This window comes from Lissotriton vulgaris, chromosome 3_1 (genome assembly GCF_964263255.1).
Source record: "Lissotriton vulgaris chromosome 3_1, aLisVul1.2, whole genome shotgun sequence".
Taxonomy (NCBI): domain Eukaryota; kingdom Metazoa; phylum Chordata; class Amphibia; order Caudata; family Salamandridae; genus Lissotriton; species Lissotriton vulgaris.
Genome location: NC_141689.1, coordinates 363072516 through 363093076, shown reverse-complemented (window position 1 = coordinate 363093076; position 20561 = coordinate 363072516). Strand labels below are relative to the sequence as shown.

The 20561-nt window shown below is 45.2% G+C and overlaps 1 protein-coding gene across 1 annotated transcript in view; it reads right to left on the bottom strand.

Moving 5' to 3' along the window:
- Window positions 1-20561, bottom strand: part of C7 (complement C7) — a 413756-nt gene that overhangs the window by 158631 nt on the left and 234564 nt on the right. The window contains exon 13 of the mRNA XM_086960581.1: window positions 7033-7120. Within this exon, the coding sequence (XP_086816707.1) occupies window positions 7033-7120 (88 nt within the window). The remainder of the gene's footprint in view (window positions 1-7032; window positions 7121-20561) is intronic.

The window sequence follows — 20561 nt, the reverse complement described above, 5'->3', positions numbered from 1 at the left end:
GGCTCTTTTCTGCACTGGCAACCAGTGGAGCTCCCGGAGAGTTCCGGAGATAGAGGCGTACTTGGGAAGTCCAGTAATCAATCTGGCCGCGGCATTCTGCACAAGTTGCAGTTTCTTTAAGACACCTTCGTGGGCATTGACTAGCAGGCCATTGCAGTAGTCAATGCGGGCCATGATAAGTGCGCTGATTAGAGTTTTTCTTGTATTCATTGGAAGGTAAGGTAGAAGTTTCTTTATCATTCTTAGAGTATAGAATGAGGAAGATACTACCGTGTTGACGTGAGACATGAAGGTGAGTTTAGTGTCCAGTATAACTCAAAGATTCCTGGCCTTGGTTACTGGGGAGGGGGGAGGTCCCAAGGCATCAGGCCACCATGTGGGAGACCAGGCAGGGGAAAGATTTCCGAACAACATCACCTCCGTTTTATCGGAATTCAGTTTCAAGCAGTTTTGTGTCATCCAGTTACTTATAGCCAGCATTCCCAGATTGAAGTTGGAGGCCACTTCATCTCCGTTTTTATTTATGGCTAGGACAATCTGGGTATCGTCGGCATAGGATGTAACCGCCAGGTGATGGATTTTTATGGTCCTCGCCAAGTCCGACACATAGATGTTGAATAATGTCGGACTTAGCGAGGATCCCTGGGGTACACCACAAGGAAGAGTGAAAGAAGGTGAACTGAAATTACCGAAGGTAACAGATTGAACTCGATTGGTAAGAAATGAGGCGATGAGGTCCTTCGCCGAGCCCGTGATGCCGGCCGATTCGACACGGCCGATCAAGGTGGGGTGATCGACCGTGTCGAAGGCCGCAGACAGGTCCAGTAAAATAAGCACCGCCGAACCTCCACCATCCAAAGACTTTCTAATTTCCTCCGAGGCCCTGATGAGTGCAGTTTCCGTCCCATGTCCTTTTCGAAAGCCAAATTGTGTCTCGTCCAAACAGTTGTTGTGCTCTATGAAGTCGGAGATTTGTCTATTCATGATTTTTTCTATAATCTTGGCGGGGAGCGGGAGGCAAGCGATTGGACGGTAGTTGGCAACTAACGTGGGGTCAAGTGAGCTTTTTTTAATAAGAGGCTTGACGATGGCTCTTTTCCAGATGGAGGGGAAGGTCGTGGACAGGAACATGGCGTTGAATATCTCAGTGAGTATAGGACAAAGGATTTCAGGAAAGTTTTTAAGGATAGAGGGGGGGCAAGGGTCTTCTGGGGAACCGGAGTTCGTGGTATTTAAAAGTTGGGACACGAGATCAGAGGAGATCTGGGAGAAAGTTAATGGCTCAATTTTAAAGAATGACGTTGGTTTCCCATGCCAAAACACCATCAGGCTTCTAACACACAGACATATCAAAATTGGTTGGTATATGTGAGCGGGAACATGCAACTTATTGCAGCTTGGGCATATTTTGTGGCACAGTACAGCAATATTGTGCTTAGTGGTTTCATGAAGGTGTTGATATATTATGATTAAGGATCAGCAAGATTATCCTTTTGGACTTATTTGGAAAAGATGTTGGCTGATTTCAGCTGACCCAAGGGTGCTCTTCAAGGTGCATTGTCAAAATATATTACATAAGGATCTGTCCAGTTTAAGAGTCGTGGCAACCAATGAATGGCTGGGAGGATCATAACGATGTTCCTCTTTATGTGTCTAGTTCTAGTGGCCTAAAAGTGTGGTCTCAGTTGTAGTTATGATCTTGTATGTTTTAAAGGGGTTACACCTCAGAGGGTGATATTTCTAGAGTTCTTTTTACAGTGGTTGTCATCAAAGGTTTTTATGAGGTTTGCTAATGTATCCATGAACATGATTTTGGAGGCAGTCATGAATACTGCATCTAGATTGTGGTGAATTATATTATAAGTGATGTCAGCTGAGTAATTCGGGGTAAATTATTATTTAGGAGGAATGTAACGGAAGTGTGTTGTGTTGGTATAAAGGTCTGTGTACCTTTGTTTAGTAGAATGATGTTGGTTGTGCCTGGTGGTATGCAAACATTTTAAATAGGAAGCATTATTTGCCATAAATATGAATGCTTCTCTTTCGACAAAATTAGTTTATTTACAAAAGAAATCTGGTATTGGAAGACCAATTTTGTTTTCAGAAAATGTTAAATTGCTGTTGCTGAGGTAGAACAAAAGGGGGTGGTGATGAAGTAAAGTAGAGGCTTACGTCAAAAGATGAAAAATGATGTTTAAGAAAAATGTAAGTATTTTTAAGAAAACAGTAAGCTGATGTTTGAGGAAACATAGTTTATTTGCTAAAAGTGGAAAACTGGTGTTTGAAAATAAATATGAGTGCGTATTCAAATACTGGCAAACCACTTTGACACAGTAAAATTATGAAGATTAGGGGTGAAGGGGTAATCAGCGCATTACTTGATGTGTGTATCTGCAGACATAGATTATGTAAATATGTATATCGGTTAGTGTGCCTGTGGCTATGGAGTGATATTGTCTCATAGATATGATAGCCATCTTTATCATGTGGTGGCTATTCTTGGCATATGGAGGACATCCCATGGCATAAGGTTGCCATATCTAACATGATCTGGTGGGAATCATTGGTGTCTATTAGCCGCTCACTTGAGAAATATGGATACATCTTTTCTTTTTGATTTAGTTTTCAACAAAAGTGGGAAAAGGTTAACAAACATCTTTGTGAAAAATCAGTTATGATTAATTCAAGTAAGATCACTCTTGAAGTCACGAAGGATAGGACTCATGTCTTGTTCCTTGATTGACAGTACACTCAATAATCTAGCAATGGAATAAACCAGAAACATGATCATGTTGACCCAGGAAAGAAAGGGATCATTGACTAAAATGTATATGAACACCCTTCTCTAGGGTGCAGGAAAGCTGTCTGATAATGCAACAAGTACATTTTGGGGTTTTAAACACAGAGCATAAATTGCAAACATGTATGTGCAGTATACACAATAAAATGCCTTAATGCCAGGCAGCCAAAATGATCATGGATGAGTGACTGATGACTATGAATGTTATATTCTCTGAACCAAAGTCTGTACCTGTCCTCATTTGCAAACCACTGTATCAAATTATCCAGTGGCCAACAATTCTATTGCAAATTGTGGCTACTAGTCTTTGTTAAGTTTGAATGTTAAACACGGTGGCTTAAGCTAAAAAGGTAATGTGAAAAATATAAGCATCATGTAACAGACAAGAAAGAGTAAAGGCCTAAATGCAACATTTTCCCAAAACGTGTCATCTCTATCAGAAACTCATAACACCAGTAACAAAGGCCTATTTAGGTCAACCCAGAGAAGGACAGAATTAACAAAGACAGAGAAAAGGGAGGAAATATCTCACTTACCAGGTTATCTAACCTGCCATCCTTTGCTTCTCCAGCTACGAACTAACTTATCAGCAAGGACCGTGATTTCTTCCAACCAATATAAATCCACTCCCAGTACACTGAGCAGAAACCTCAAACATTCAAATGCATCAGTCTTCCCAGTCTGCAGTTCCTTCCTTCAAATAGGATATGCCGGTTCGGACATTTGGAAAAAAATATCGTAATGGGCCGGGCGGATTCCTTGCCGACCGCCTCATTTTGATGGAGGCGGTTGGAAAAGGAATCCAACCGGTTATTCCGGCTGGCGTCCGTCAGGCTGGGAGAGTTCGTCCGACAGTCGGAATGTGGCCTGTAATCACAAGGACGGCTCTTTCCGCCCTCGAGATTACAATGCACGTTTTCCGATACGGTTTCCCCGCTGGTCTGTCTGACATGGAAATCATGTGGGAAAGCATCTTAGGGGGCCCCCAGCAGGGACCCCTTTGGTGCATGGCCTCCTGTTGGAGGCTGAGGGGGCACATAAGGTGCCCCCCTGTTGATCCCTGCACCTTGTGGAAGGCACCTTGAGGTGCCTACCATGGGGTGCAGGGATGAACTGCACCTCCTATTTCAATGTTGGAGCATGCAACACAACCGGTTTACGCCCGTAATGCATGCTTCCATAGAGAAATATAAGAGTGTGACCGAACAGTGTTCGCTCACATCCTAATGAGGCTGTCGGGACCGACAACCGGGTGTCAGTCGGTCCCATGACCGAGTCGGTGTCAGGTGGAAGTGATTCCGCCGACATCGTAATGACCCCTTTAGTCTCATTATGTGTCGCCCACATTGGACTGGGAAGCCTGCAGAGGGCTCTGTTCCTTTCAAAGGCAATCCTTTTTTTTACTGCAGGTAAATCTTTCATCCACATATATCTGGAAATAAGAGAAAGCAGTGGTCTCCAATCATCACAACAATGGTCCCTGCAGCAGCTCTTAGCACCACATTTTGACAATCAATGCAGGCCTGGACCACCATCACTATACCTCCCCTGGAATAAACCCATCTTTTCAGCTTGATTGGAAGCCTGAACCCTTGTATATGACCAAATACAAGCCCTAGGAGAAACTGCAATATTCTTCCCATCACCTCTAAGAGTGAGTCCACTCTAGAGGTTGTGTTAACACCCACAAGACTGAGCTCAGCCCTCCTCAAATTATCTACAGTATCCTTTTTTCAGACTCCCCACGGTCCCCACTGTGCAGTTCTTGAAAGATTCCATGGCTCACGAGTCAGCCTTCGTCTCATAAGCCTAACCCTCTAATTTCCATGCTGTATTTGCAAACGGTTGCTCTACCTGCAGGACCCTGGAAGTCAACCCTTCCATTTTCTCCTCTGTAAACCTCTCTGCAGATTCTAGCTCACTTGTCATGCACTCCATACCAGTATAGAAAGCATTCAAGAATTGGATTAAGATCGATTTCCATTTAGTCAGATCAACCTGATTGAGGAGATCATAATCATCTCTTGCCACTGTTGTTCCCTGCTGAGACTGTGACCCCTGAACCCCAGATAATTCCTCCTTTGTCTTCCCCCTTTCTGCCAATACTGTCAACTGTTATACACAGACATCACCAATTTTGAATGCATCTTTATGGGTAGGAGGAGTGTTCTGCCAACATCATGTGGCAGTCATAACAGGCGCAGCATGCCCTTTTCCTCTTAGGTATGGTTGTCCATCTTACTAAGCTGGGATAAAAAAGGGACTCCAAGACCAGATGAAAAAGGAGTAGCTTCATTGGTGAGAGATCTCTGCCCGCAGCTCCTATCTGCTGACTAGGTGGCTTGTTTCTATGCGCACTGACTTCCGGGAGGTGCTAGCCAGCCTGCTCACACATACAGTAAGCTGCAAGTCTTACACTTTTTTCCATTTCGTTTTTGCTCATTCCAGCCGTCCACATCAGCTCTCATTGACACCACCAACTCCTAGATGGAGGAGGCCAGTACTACCACCAATGGCACTGGCCACACTCTGCTTCTATGGCCAGAGTTCTGTCATATTTGAATGTGGGTAACCCACACAATCAAATCAAGTGGTATTTACCACCACTGTATAGCTTCCCCCATAAAAAATAAAATGCACACCATGGCTGGGCATTTCTGTTTGTCATAGGCAGGCGAAGGATGTAATATCACAGGAGCTCTGAGCATGCACAGCCTCTGGGCCTTGAGCCACCCCACCTCCACTACACCATTTTTTTCAGGTAGTTTTCAATGTGTTATCACAGAAAAAGGTGAAGATAATTCCTATACATAAAAAAGGGTAACAACACAACTAGGTAATTTTAAGTTAATCATTTTAGTGTTCTAGGCCTGGGATGGATGGTCCTCTACTTATGAAAGTGGCTTGAGACTAACCATGTTCTGACTCTGACCGAGGCAGGGGTTATCCCCTGCTATGGACTACCGTGGAGATTGCAGACTCAGAAATATGTTAAAAATGGGGGAAACATATACTATATATGTGTAACAATTTTGATGCTGCATTGGACTGTTATAGAAATAATCTAGGAATAACCCCTGTAGATGCTGCTTGTCAAGGCATTAATACATGTGTCCATGCAGATGCAGAGCAAGCAGTTATGTCAACCTGTCATTAGACCATCAGAGAATGGATTGGCATATGGATGTATCCTGCCTCAAATCCCATTTAGGTTATTGATGGGCAATCTTTCAAATTATTTGCTTATTATCGGCTCAAAGTCATAAAACACTTTCGTAAACATCATCTCCTTTCACTGACAATCCAGTAAAATTAGACACGAAATATTTAGACCGTCAGAAAAAAATGAATGCATTAATGTACAGGAACAACTGCCAAAAGACCAAAATGATGACCTTTCGAGGAAAGTTGGATTACAGGCTCAGATACTCTGGAGTCGGAATTTAGTTAAATTTATATAGGAATGGTGGGACCAGCACATTTTATAATACAGAATATTGGGGAAACATCCATTACAACGCACTACCATTACAACGCAACTTTTACAACACAAGTCATTACAACGAATTGCGCTGGAGGGCGCTCTAGGATAGGGAATAGTTTAATTACTATCCAACACCTTCCCTACTATCCACGGGGACTGGAGTAGGAATAGTAAATTAAACTATTCACTATCCAGCGCCCCCCAACGCAAGTCGTTGTAACGACTTGCATTGTAAAAGTTGCGTCGTAATGGCATGCGTTGTAAAAGCATGCGGTGTAATGACATACATCCGAATATTGACTATCCACACAAAGCAGGGGAAAATATCAACAATTTGCAAACCACATCGAGTAACTTGCACTTTGCATTCTACCCATTAGGATAGGATCTGCTTAGGAACTAGAAGGGTACAAGTAAACGTTTGTTCACTCAGATGTGCAGAACAAAACTCTGTGTGCTGTTTTTAACCTTGTGGTAGCAGTTTTGCTTCAACACAGAACATAAACTCAACATCTGTTATGTCAGAGGAGCTGGTATTTCCTCAACTGTAATATGTACATTATCATACAAACCAATGTCTTCATTTGTGTTTAATGTTCGAATCTTATGGGAATTAAACCGACACATACAAATAATGTATGTATTCTGCTAACTCTCCTTTTGATACCTGATTGAATAATTTTTGATGATGATTGATTTTGATAATTACCCTCATTGTTTTGTTTAAGTATATGGTCTTCAAACGTACCTTTACATATCCATTTTCTAAGGCAGGGGGAGCAGGGCAAAATACTGTGGGATTTTCTGATGTATCAAAGCAGTGAGGATCAATTGTACTGGAAAGTAAACAGAAAAACAGATATCAAAACACTGCGGATCCTTCCAATGCAAATGCTATCCTTTAACAATGTTCCTGCTGTACAATGCTGCATACATGCAAAGTTGAACAAACAATGAGAAAAGAAAACATTTATCCACGTTATGCCTGCCGCACGGAGGCGGATGTTGTGGGTGCAATCTCTGTACATGAATGTTTGTAGATAGGGATTTGCATCAAACCCCATGGGTGGATGCATGGGATCGCCCATGTACTATGCATGATCCGCATCCAGCAACTGTGCCTTACATTGAGACACCATCCAATAAATAATGGATAGAATGCTTGAATTAATCTCAGCCACTGTCACATACTCGGGCCGCATCTATATCAATTGTTATTTTGCACACTGTGCCATCTCAGTTTGGACACAGCCATATGAAGACAAGTCTTGACCCTGCTCACATACGGCAGTTCAACCTGAACTGCCAGGCCTGTTCCTCTGTGAACTGGAGCATAAGCAACCCAGGACTGGTTTTGCTTTTGTTAGAGCTCATCAACCAGGCAGAGTAAATCCCAGCATAACGCTTTGTGTCAAGTTTGTAATACAAAATATACACAAACCAGATGCAAAGCATTAGTAAATCTGGGTCTAATACTCTAAAGAGTGAGACAGATCATGTGTATGTGTGTGTGTGTGTGTGCGCACCCACACACACTGCGGTAAAGTGAAAAGGTGTGGAATATGAATCAAAATACATTTATATCGAAGTCCAAAGAGATTCTTGTATTTAATCTATGCCCTGCTATTTTCTTACACCTATTTCAGATGCACTTATTAATGTTGTAATCCCCTTAAACTATACTAATCAAGTCAAAGCAAGTGATTGGTCTGACTCGTCTGGTCTTAAATGCTGCAGTCAATAGCAAAACTTGTACACTGTGTTAAAGGTATTATTTCCAAGCATATACCACCCCAGATACAGTGCCTGTTATAGTTTCAGATAATTGTAACATTGTAACACCTTGTTGCATCTGGAGACCAATGTAAAGAATATACGCTGTCACATTAGACATAGCCAGCTTTATGGCTTTCACTGTGGTACATTTGGCAGCACTTTTAATTTGTTCGCTCGTGATAAAGCAGAGGCACACCTAATTACTATTGTCCTAGTGGGAGCCTTCCTTTTTAATTACATGATGAATGGCGGGATACTCAGATTTATTCATTGGTGATATATTGCATACAGAGCTCTCTAATAAAAACGGCCAATGGGATCACTCACTTCTAAAGACAGTCCTCCGTAACATGCTTAATTAAAGATTTACCATGTAATAAGGGTTTAATATAAGTCATTATACAGATTAGCACAATGAAATGAGTATTTAGTTGCTCAACTTTTGTCTAAGAACAGAAGAGCAGATCAACCATCATTGAATGCAAATTCCAAGCCTCTAATTATAAATGATGAATACTTTGTTGATGTACTTGTGACATATCCTAACCTATCTACCAAGGAAAGGAAAATACTACTTTCCAGTATTCATCTGTTCTTGGCATGTAGAGCTGTAGAATCAAATGCTTTTGCATAGATCGCCATCTAGTGTTGGGCCCGGATGTTTTTCTTCAAAGAAGTCTTTCCAGTCATGAGGTAGGTGACTCCTCCCTTAGGTGATAGTGCACATGGGCATCGACTCCATTGTTAGATTGTTTTCCCACAGCGGGTGATAATGGAGTCAGAAAGAGTAGTTAGAAGGAGATGTCCATGAATGTATGTATCTAAGTATGATGTAACTGCAATAGGTATAGGTACAGAGGGAGGCAGGTGGGCGCAAATGATTCTACAGCTCTACATGCCAAGAACAGATGCATACTGGTAAGTAGAATTTTCCTTTCGAGGCATATGAGCTGTAGATCATATGCTTTTGCTGCATAGACTATACAGCAGTTATCTCCCAAAGGGGTGGCTAACCTGTAGCTGTTGCAGTAGTCTGAAGTAGTGTACGTAAAACTGCCTGGCCTACTTTAGCTTGTTGTGCTGCCAACACATACACCGAGTAATGTTTTGTGAATGTGTGAGGGGTAGTCCATGTTGCAGCTTTACATAAGCCGTCTATGGTTATATTCCCTAGGAATGCCATAGAAGCCCCTCACTGACTCGTCTGAGTGATGTGATGACAACTGGAAAAGCCACTTTCCATGTAAGAAATTGTAGTTCACACCTGTGCAATGGTTCAACAGGTGGACCCATTAGTCTAGTGAGAACAATATTGAGATTCCACACTAGGGCAGGTGGACGACTCGGTGGAATAACTCTTTTGAGTCCCTCCATAAATGCTTTAATGACAGGTACTCGAAAAAGAGACAGATGCTGACTATTTTAAAGGTATGCAGCTGTTGCAGAAAGATATAAGCAGATAGATGTATATGCTAGGGTGGAATTTTGTAGATGCAACAAATAGCATATAATGGGGCATATTCTCAAGGATCTATCGCTGAGTTACCAGCACTTTATCACAGCCAAGGTCGCAATAAATCTATCACCCCAGTCACAAGCTGGTGTTAACAGCCAATACCACCAGTTTACCTGTGATATCAGCCGCAAAATACATCTCCACAGACGACCCCGGAAACTATCGCTTATAAGTTGCAGAGTAGGCATTTCCAAGCAAAAATCAGCGACAACACCACACCTCAACATTCTCAACGACCAGCTCATCGGCGATAAGATCCCAAAACAGGCATTAAGGCACGTTAGCAGCAGGAAATTAGCACCTGCTCTGACCTGGTGTAAAGTCGGATCACAACCTGCACCAGAAAAGGGAGCCCAGCCCACAGCCACACCTGAAGAACAACAGATGCGATGGACTAATCATCATGCAGCTTGGAGCCCCAAAAGGGCCGCAACAGCCACCTCCACTACCCACAGGACAGCCATCCCCCACCCCCCGGACTACCACCACGCCCCCCGGACCACCACAGAGGCAGCGCAGAAAAAGACAGCGGACCTTCAGGAAATGCACCAGTCTCACAGACTTAACACCAGAGTTTGCCATTGCCCACTACAAACTCAAAAGGACAACAATCCTCTGCATTTTGAACATGATTGCCCACAGGCTGCCAGTACCAACACAGTGGAGAACCAACATACCTCCGCAGACAAAGCTGCTTGCTGTGTTGCACGTGTTGGCCCCTGGGACATTCCAACCAACAACCGCCAGAGTTGGAGGAGTCTCACAGCCAGCCCTATCAAGGTTCCTCAAACCTGTCCTGGATGCCATCATCAGCTTGGTACCCCAGTACCTAAACTTCCCCCACACTGCAAAGGAACAGCTGGAGACCAAGCAAGGATTCTACACCATAACCAGATTTCCGCACATATTGGGGGCAATTGACTGCCCACATATCCTACTTGTGCCCCCTGCCGACCTGCACATAATTACCGCAACAGAGAGCACACGCATTCCATCAATGTGCAGGCGATAGTGGACCACCGGGAACTCTTCACCAATATTATCGCCAACTACCCAGGCAGTGTGCATGATTCATACATCTTCCGGCAGTCCATCATCAACTGGCACTTCCAGGATGGCACCTACAGAAATGTAGTGCCCGTTGGTAAGTACCAAATGAACACACCACACACCTCAACTCCACATCCACGCAACTCACAACTCTGGCAATGCACATGTCACAAACCCACATACAACATGCCAAACAACATGCCCACCCACCAGGCACAACAGCACAACTTACTGTGGAAACCTGGGCTAGAAATGTACATGAGCCATCAACGGCATGGCACATCAGCCACACACAAGTGGAATGTGGAGGTAGGTGGCAACCAGGCATGTGCGAAGGAGACAAGTGACCCCTGAATGAGAATGCACACATTGCCAAGTGTGGCGTGGATGTGCTGGACAGACTGCAGTATGCAGACCACAGAAATATAAATGTCGACATATAATGCTGGTGTATTGTGAACAGTGGATGCAATCATATCACCCCAGCCAGTGAGGAATATGCTGTAAATATAGCCAGTTATGACGCCCCTGTAAGCGTGTGCGGAGTGGGCTTGTCCGGCAAATGCCAGGCTAGCATAGGGGTGTGAATAAAAAGCAGGTAGCCCTGGGAGTGGTTCTCTTCTGGAATGGCCAACATGTCTGTAAGGGCGGCGCCTCTCACCCCGCCACGAGGCAGACGCTGTGTGCTGCATTGTCGTTGACATTGTGTGCATGCCGCTGCCCAGGCCGCTGGTCCCCCAACCAGTCTCTTCCACCCCTGTGCATCAAAGCCTCACTGCCTACCGGACAACCCCGGCGTGTCTCCAAGAGTGTCCACCAAGTGCCTGTGCTAGCTCCAAGCCAGAGACCCGCAAACTTGGCAGCCTCCTCAGATCATCGCAGACTCCGCGAGCAAGGCCCGACATACTCCCTTCACGTTCACGCACTCCACCGGCATACACAGCGGACAAGTAGGTCACACATTTGGAACTGAGTCTTGATTGCACAATGGCAGAGTACATCTTTATGGCATCCCTATACTCCCTTCGAGGTTGTGACACCAACTCTGTGCATAGCATTCTGACCACACGTGTCTGTGGGCCCTTGCAGACTTCTTCCGTAGGCCTGAACACCGGTCCAGCAGGTCTCAAACAAATCTTATCCAGTCCGTCTCAGGCAGGACACGGCATCGTCGCAGGATGCACACCCGCCCAGCTCTGGTGCCTCCATCTAGGTCAACCAGGAATCTTCTCCACATACCATTTCAATGCTGTGTGTTAGAGATCCAGGAGGAGCTGGCTGCACAGCTGCTGTCGAGTAGGACACACAACTGGAACTTAGTCTTGATTTGTGCATTGCAGAGTTGATATCAATACACGCAAGGAGAGGAGTAAGAGGAAGAAGCGGTTCAGTCCAAAGGACAAAAGGTTTCCAGTTAAGGAGGTGATTGAACACTACCTACAACTGCACTGGTGCCACTAACTCTGTGCATCGCAAGCCGACAACACGTGGCCATGGGCCACTGCTGACCACTTCCTCCGGCACACACTGCGGTCGAGCAGGACAAACAATTTGAACTGAGTCTTGATTTGTTCATTGCAGGGTTTATATCATTGTACAGGACCCATCGCACACTGCATCCCCTTCCTGCTCTGGTGCCACTGACTGTGCAACGGGAGTCATGGACACTCTCCCGTTGAAGTTTGTTGGTGTCTGAGTCCACGGCCTGGGGCTTGTCTTCATCATGTAGTTGATACTGACATGGTGGGAAAAGGAGACTGTAGCATTTAACTCCTCCATAATGCCTGTTTCAGCTTGCTTTTGCCCTCTGCATCATGCCCTGGATGGCTACCTCCACTGTCCCCCGTAACACTCTCCTTGGACATCAAGGAGGACCCGCTCAGCTCTCATGGCTCTATCTCAGTGCACAGCAAGTCACCGTCCCTTGCGGGTGTGCCTGTGCCTGCCGCAGTGCATCCGGGGCTACTAACTCTGTGCAGCTCCAGTCCTGGACCCTTACTGTTTGTGCTTTTTGACTTCTGATTGTATGATCACTGTTGTAGTTGTTGCCAGCACCAACCAACCCCTGAGGGGTGGCTTACACTACTCAAAATCCATCCAGCACAGGCGTCACTTGACATGTGACCATGGCAATAAAAGGTAGCAGGTGCACGTGCCCATAGCCAGTTACACAAATTATCTCTGTGTGTCCGTGTGGTCATTATGTATGCATGAGGACCCCAGACCATACAACATTACATTGTGCTGTGTACAGCGGAGGCAACCTTCTCACCTCAGGCAGTAAGGTAGACCTGGGACATGTGGCTGTGTCGGACCCCCCTGTGAGAGTAAGGGAGTGGACCTGAGTATGACAGTATGGTGTAGGGGTGTGGTCATTCGACACGTGGTTCTGGGCGTGGTTGAGTTTAGTCCTTGCTAAAGAAGTAAGTAATGCGTATGTCTCAGGTGTAGTGTCTGCGCCACCCGTCACGCAATTTACAATGTTGCTATGTAGCTTGCCCACGGAGTGCAGCCTCGGCCGAAGGGTACATGAGGGTGCACAAGCCAGCCCGGGGTCCGGGGATTCTACAAGCCAACTGTTGTGTGTGTCGCTATTTCCGCAGCATGAGCCAAAGGTCTACCCTCAGCCGCATGGCGAGTTCAGCCAGGCATGAACTCTACATCTGTATCCGCCCTGTCATTGCCATAGTCCTGCACACACGTGGCCGCCTACTTTCAGCGCACAACATCACTGTGTCGTTGTCAAAAATCTGGAGATTCGCAGACAGGCATCGCAATGGTGTGCCGTAGGGGTGCAAGTGATGCAATTACACTAAGCTCACTAGTGAATAGGCTCTGGAAGGGAGGCTCAGCAGTGAGGCTACGTAATACACATTGATGCCGCTCACTTGCAGCAAGCAGTACATTTTAAACAGGAATCACAAAGTCACACAGATCACACACCAATGAACCAGTGAGCCTGACAACACATCATGTCTCTCTGCACTGTCACAGGTGACCAGGGATATGCACTCTGCGCTTGGATGAAGACACCCCTCCAAGCCCCGAACGCACAGGCCCATAGGCAGTACAATGCAGCCCACAAACGCACCAGGGGCATCGTAGATCGCACATTTGGGGTGTTGAAGTCATGTTTCAGGTGCCTGGACATCACAGGTGGAAGGCTCCTGTACAGCCCAGACATCATGTGCAAGATGATTGTTGCATGTTCTGTGTTGCACAACATATGTGCACGCAGCAAGGCACAATGGATACCAGTACCAGAAGCACCGGATGATGATGATGAAGATGAGGCTTTTGGAACACATCCCACTGCAGCCGCAGCAGGAATAGCCCGCAGGGACACCATCATTGCGAATTTCTTCAGATGAACACGTCACATTGTGACAGTCCTTGGCAATCAAAATGACCACAGGCACAGCAAGTGCAAATAAATGCTTTCCAAAAAAACATTCCCTAAGTGTATGTCACTCAGACAGGTGTGGGTGTGACATGTATTGCTAACGATTTTGCGATTTTTTTTCATGGATGGTGGGTGTTTCACCTCTGTGCAGAGAGGCTGTTTGTGGTGTCACATATTCTAACTGCCAGTTCTGAATGTCACAGTTAGTGGGATATCCTACTCTTCGTCGTTTCACATGTGTCGGAGTTCATTCCATTTGGCTGCCATTTGTGACCTACAGATGACAACAGGTCTCCTTTTGGGGTCAGCTATGCACCACCATGATGCAGGGATCCCCCCTGTGACTCAGGTCCCACAACATAGGCAACATGTACGTAAGCGGAGTCACTGCCCCTACATTCATCCATGTTGTCATAATTGATTGATCATGGTCATGACACGTCTGTGTGCAGGAGGGGTTGTTTGTCCCTCTGCAATGTGACGGGGGATGCAGTTTCGCAGTGTGTCCATGCATGTGTCAGCATTGGCGCAGTTCACATGCAGGCTGCATGTCAATGTACATTGTGACTGTGAGGAGATGCCTATATAATGCGTGACAATGGTCATTCACATCACGGATGTAGGGTTATGCTCGTACATTGTCATCTCACAATTTTTGTACTTTACTGTTATGGAGCATTTTTCCACATGACGCTTGGGAATTGCATGCCTATCGCTGGTTATCGCAGATTTTTGTGTCGCGATTTGCCTCATTGCTACTACTTTCGCGTTTGTGTTTGGCGTTTTTGCGGCATCGCGTTGTTTTTATCGCGGTCATTTGACATATTATCATGTAACTATCGTATGGTACCGCCGTGTTGTGAATACCACGTTAACACAGAGTTATTTTCCCATGATAGACTGCGATGTGAAAAGTTGTGTTAAGCTGATTTTGCGGTAGTTATCACATGTTCTTGAGAATATCCCCCAATGTTTTGTACTGAAGCATCAAGCGGGTTGATGTGATTGTTGTTACAGTAAATTTACAAACCACTTCTACTTGGCTGCAGAGCAGGCTCTTGTGGTAGGACGCCTAGCTTCCTTGATGATGTTCATACAGTCTGGAGTTAGATTTAGATAACCAAACTCTAGGACTTCAGGTGCCAGATCGCTAAATTGAGCTGGTTGGGATCTGGGTGTTTTATCTCGCCATGGCTCTGGGTAAGGAGACTGGGTGAAAGACATTGTTTTTGATGAGGAACTACTAAGAGTTCCAATATGGTTGTGAACCATGGGTAACGTGCCAATGTGGGAGCAACCAGGATTAGCGTCAGGGAGGTTTGCTTGAGTTTCCGAACCACTCATGGAATGAGTGGGAGAGGCGGAAAAGCATAAGCAAATATCCCTGACCAATTCATCCAAAGTGCATTGCCTTTGGACAATGGATGTGGATACCGGGACGTGAAGTTTGGCCATTTTGCGTTTAGATGCATGGTGAATAGGTCTATGTTTGGGAATACCCACATTTGGAAGAATAGGAGGAGGACTTGAGGATGTACTTCCCATTTGAGGATCTGTTGTGTCTGTCGACTTAACAAATCAGCCATCTGATTGTCCACTCCTGGGAGGTGTTCTGCCAGGAAATAGATGTTGTGATGAATGGCCCATCTCCAGTTTTTCTGCGCTAGCTGGGACAGTTGGAGGGAATGTGGTACATGGCTGTCATGTTTGTCTGTAGAAATTAGTACGGTTTTGCGTACAAACTGAACTTGAAACGCTTTGAGAGCCAGAAAGATCGCTAGAAGCTCTAGGTGATTGATGTGAAGCTGTTTCTGTTGGGGGCTCCACATACCTTGAATTGTGTGGTTTTGGAGATGTGCTTCCCTACCTGATAGTGATGCGTCTGTCGTCAGCGCTGTCTGTGGGACCGGGTTGCTGAAGGGCGGCCCCTTTAACAGGTTTTGTGTGTTCCACCACTGCAGAAAGCAATGGGTGCGGCCGTTTACCAACACTAGAGCTGATAACTGACCCTGAGCCTGGTTCCACTGACATGCCAAGCATTCCTGTAGGGGATGCATCGGAAGTCTTGCATAGGGAACTATGAGAATGCAAGATTCAAGCTGGTAGGGAGTGTTGAGGCTGGAACTGAGATAATAGTACGTTCTGAAATGTCTGGAGTCTGGCTGGAGTTGGATATGCTACAGGTTTGTGTGTGTCTATAGATAGTCTTGAGACACTGAGGGTTGGAGATGGGATTTGGTCTGGAGCTGGCGAAGTAGTTGCACAGTTTTCGCTGTGCGTCGCACGCAACTGTTGTGTGAACTGGCCTTAATAAGCCAAGTAGGGGAAGACGTGAACCTGTTGTCTTCTCAGGTGGGCTGCGACTACTGGCAAGCATTTTGGGAAAACCCTGGGAGCAGCTGTGGCTCCGAAGGGTAGGACCTTGAATTGATAATGTTGCCCTGCTACCACAAACCGGAGGTGTTTGCGGTGGTCAGAGTGTATTGGTATATGGAAATAAGCGTCCTTTAGATCCAGAGTGGATAGAAGGATAGAAATTCGCCTTGTTGAAGGAGAGGTAGTGCTTTCTGGAGTGTTACCATGTAAGAATAGTCCGACTGAATGTACAGATTGTGTTCTCTGAGGTCCTATACGGGTCTGAGAGAGACATCCTTTTTGGGAATCAGGAAGTATAGGGAGTACACTCCTGTTCCTTGATATTGGAAAGGGACTAGTTCTATTGCACCTTTCTGCAGCAATGAAAGAACTTCTTGCTTTAGATTGCTTGGGTGGAGTGCTTGTAAGTTCAAGGCAATAACCAGATTGGATCATTTGTAGAACCCATTTGTCTGATGCAATGGTGTTCCAAATGGGTAGAAATTGTGAGAGATGTCCAGCGACAGGAGTGGAATGATCGGGGGTATGGGAAAAAGTCTTTGTTTATTGTTTTTGGGAGGGGAGGTGCGTGTAGAATTACCTCTGCCTCTTCCCCTGCCATTATTTCCTCTTTATCCTCCACAAAAATAACCTCTTGAAGAGGTTGATTGATTGTTGCCCTTGTAAGAGGAGAAGACATTGTCTGCAGAGATATTTTTGGCGCTGCCCCTGTAGAATGAGCAACGAAAGGAACCTGTGCCAAAAGGTGTGTGCAAGGCCCCCATGGACTTAGCAACCTCTGTGTCTTTTTTCATCCTTTCTAAAGATGCATCAACAGCCAAAGAGATGTTGTGCATCAAAGGGTTGATTAAGGATAGAGGCTTGTAGCTCAACCCAGAAATTCTCAACCAAGCACGTCTGTGAAGCAGTACGCTTTTGTTGATGGCCCGAGCCGCATTATCTGCCTGATCTAAGGCACATCGCTCACGGTTTTAGGCTCAGAGGCCTGGAACAAACTTCCCCCAAAACTCCGCCAAATTACATCAGAGTCCCTGTTTAGGAAGGCACTAAAAACCTGGATCTTCAGCGCTCTGGACACTTTGTGCAAAACGTTGATCTGATCTCCTTTCCCTACCATCTTGCAGTAAACCATTTCTTCTTTCCAGCGGGGTTTCCGTTCCTCAGCACCAAGATGCTCCTCAGAGTGATAGCTGCGCTATATAAATATACCATTACATTTACATCTCATAGAGGTATTGGTTAATAATTTACCCTCTTGAATAAGGTCGCTTGCTTTGGCTTTATGCTCGTCAGGAACTCAATGAGCTTCTGGAGTTCATCATAATGAGCCCTATCATATCTTGCCAGAAATGGCTGGACATTGGCAATGCACCAATTATTAGCCACTGGTGATGCTATCCATTTACTAGAGAAAACAACTAGGGTTTGGCTTAAGCGCAGTGAGGCCACGCCACAATATCAATAAACAAAACAAATTGCCAACATTGCACAATTATTTGCACATTAATTCAAGGCACAATGAACAAAACAATTGCCCTTGCAAAACCACTCTTTCAGTTTGATTTTAATCAACAACTTTTTCAAAACATTTTATCATTTTTTAGTGTCTTTTTGTAAGAATTATTCACAATTGAAAATTCAAATATACAAAATCACTATAAATTATTTTTTTGAAGCCCCATTTTCAATTCAACTGCTCATTCAATCTCTAAAAAACAAACTATATTCACAACAAATATACTGTGACAGACTCATACATTTATACACTAATCATCAATCACACAAGATACACACCAAAGTGCCCACCCTGGGGTAACCTAACACCACCTATTTTACAGTGAACACTCTTTCAATAAGATATTATCTACACAATAAAGCCTTACCTATAATACAAGGCCATCTGCCCAATCACAATAGATCCTCAATTTCACAACTGAATATATTCGGATTGGCCTAAGCAAAACAATGATCTACGCGGTTCGAATCTCCCACACTTTGGGGATTCTCCTCAGGACCAACAAATTCTCATTGTCTGTGAAGGTGAATGTGTGTCTATATTTATTTAATGATGAACAATAGGGCACTGCTGCAATGACAAGCCTCAAAAGTGGATGTAGTCCAATTTCTTCTTGATAAACTGCTGTGACGCAGTGTTCTTTATGCAGATGGAAAAGGGGGTTCAGTCCGCCTTCCTTAAAGAATGCTGGCTCCAACTTTCACAAACGCCGGGTGAGCAATTCCCGATCGTGGCGTTCATTAATCGAATTAATGTGCAATAATTGTGCAGTGTTGGCAATTTATTTGTTTATTTATTAACAGTTTTATATAGCGCGTACGTGACCCATGGGTATCAGAGCGCTTAACATCATGTGGTATAGATTACAAATGCAGTGTACAAAGAGCAGTAAGACGTGCTGACTTGGTAATGGCGATTTAGATATAGTAATTATAGATTAATATCGAGAAAAGCAACATGTAAGATATTGAGTTAAGACCTGAGTTAATAAAGTTCTGAGGTAGAGTTTCTTAGAGGTTAAATCAGATCCTATGGTCATAAAATCCATGACAAGTCTTCGGTTTCGATTGTCTTGTTTATGGGAGGAACTTCCTCATAAGAAAGTTCTTTATTTCTTTCTTGAATGTTGTTGTGTTTCTAATTTTTCTGATGTTTGCAGGAAGGGAGTTCCAAATCCTGGGAGGTTTCAGGAGCAGATAATTGGCACTCCTGACAAGTCTGTTTCTTCCTGTGATTTCTATTTTGTGGGCGAGATATTTAGGTGTGTTGTAATGAATCGCTTTATGGGTTATACAAGCCATTTTCATCTGTACACTGGCTTCATATTTGTTCTGCTTATCCATTTACTAGAAGCATCCAATGTTTTATACTATTTATTCGGATGTGGGTGTCCCCTGTGGTTTGGGAGTTAGCCCTCTTACGAGCATTAGATACGACCAAAGAGTCTAAAGGTAACTGTCCCTTAATGTATACTGGGTCATTAGGTACAGCACAGTATTTTTTCTTTACCGTGGGAGTGATGATCCTAGCTTTGACAGGGACTTAAAAGATGTCATCAATATGTTTAAGCAGGGCCTTTAACATTGGTAAGGTTTGTGTAGCCCTTTGAGATGAACTAAGGGTCTCTAATATAAAATCCTCTTCTAGCCTCTCCTTATGGAGCTCCACCCGACGGTATTCAGCAGCTCTATTAATGAGCTCAATGTAACCCATATTATCATCTGAAGGGAAAGGTCAAGATCATGGGTGCTCACAAACTTTCTCTTGAGGGCCAAATTTACAGTGTGGTTTGTGTCCGAGGGCCGCACCGGTGGGGTGGGGTCAGTGGGGGCGGGGGCAGGACTAGAGCAACAACAAAAAGCCTGTGATCATGAGGTAGATCACAGGTCCCTGCAGCGGACGCCTTCGTCCACTGAGACACCAGTCCCAGCATACATACATCTCTCTCTCTCGGTCTTTGTCTTTTTCTCTCTCTCTCTCTCTCTCTCTCTGTCTCTCTCATTCTCTCTCTCCCCCTCCCCTCTCTCTCTCTCCCTCTCTCTCCCTCCCTCTCCCTCTCTCCCTCTGTCTCTCTGTCTCCCCCTGTCTCACTCACACTCACTCCCTCTCTCCTTATGTCTCACTCACTATGACTGTCTCACTCCCTCTCTACCTCTGACTCACTCATACTGTCTCTCTCTCTCTCTCTCTCTCTCTCTCCCTTTCTCTCCATTTCCCTCTCCTCACTCTGTCTCCCTCTCTCTCTGTTTCCCTCTCCCTCACTATATTTCCCTCTCCCTCACTCTATTTCCCTCTCCCTCACTCTATTCCCCTCTCCCTCCCTCCCTTTCCCTTGCTCTCTCCCTCTCCCGCTCCCTCCCTCTCCCTACCTTTCCCTCCCTCCCTCGCTCTCCCTCTGTCTGCCTCTGTCTACCTCCGTCTCCATCCCTTTCCCTCCCTCCTTCTCTCTCTCCCTTTCCCTCGGTCTCCCTCTCCCTCCCTTTCCCTCGGTCTCCCTCCCTCCCTCCCTCCCTCTCCCTCTGTCTCCCTAGCCCTCCCTTTCCCTCCCTCTCCCTCCTTCTCCCTCTCCTTCTCCCTCCCTCAGTCTCCCTCTGTTGGAAAGTGGGTTATTGGTAGGGGCAAATGTAGGTCTGCCACTGG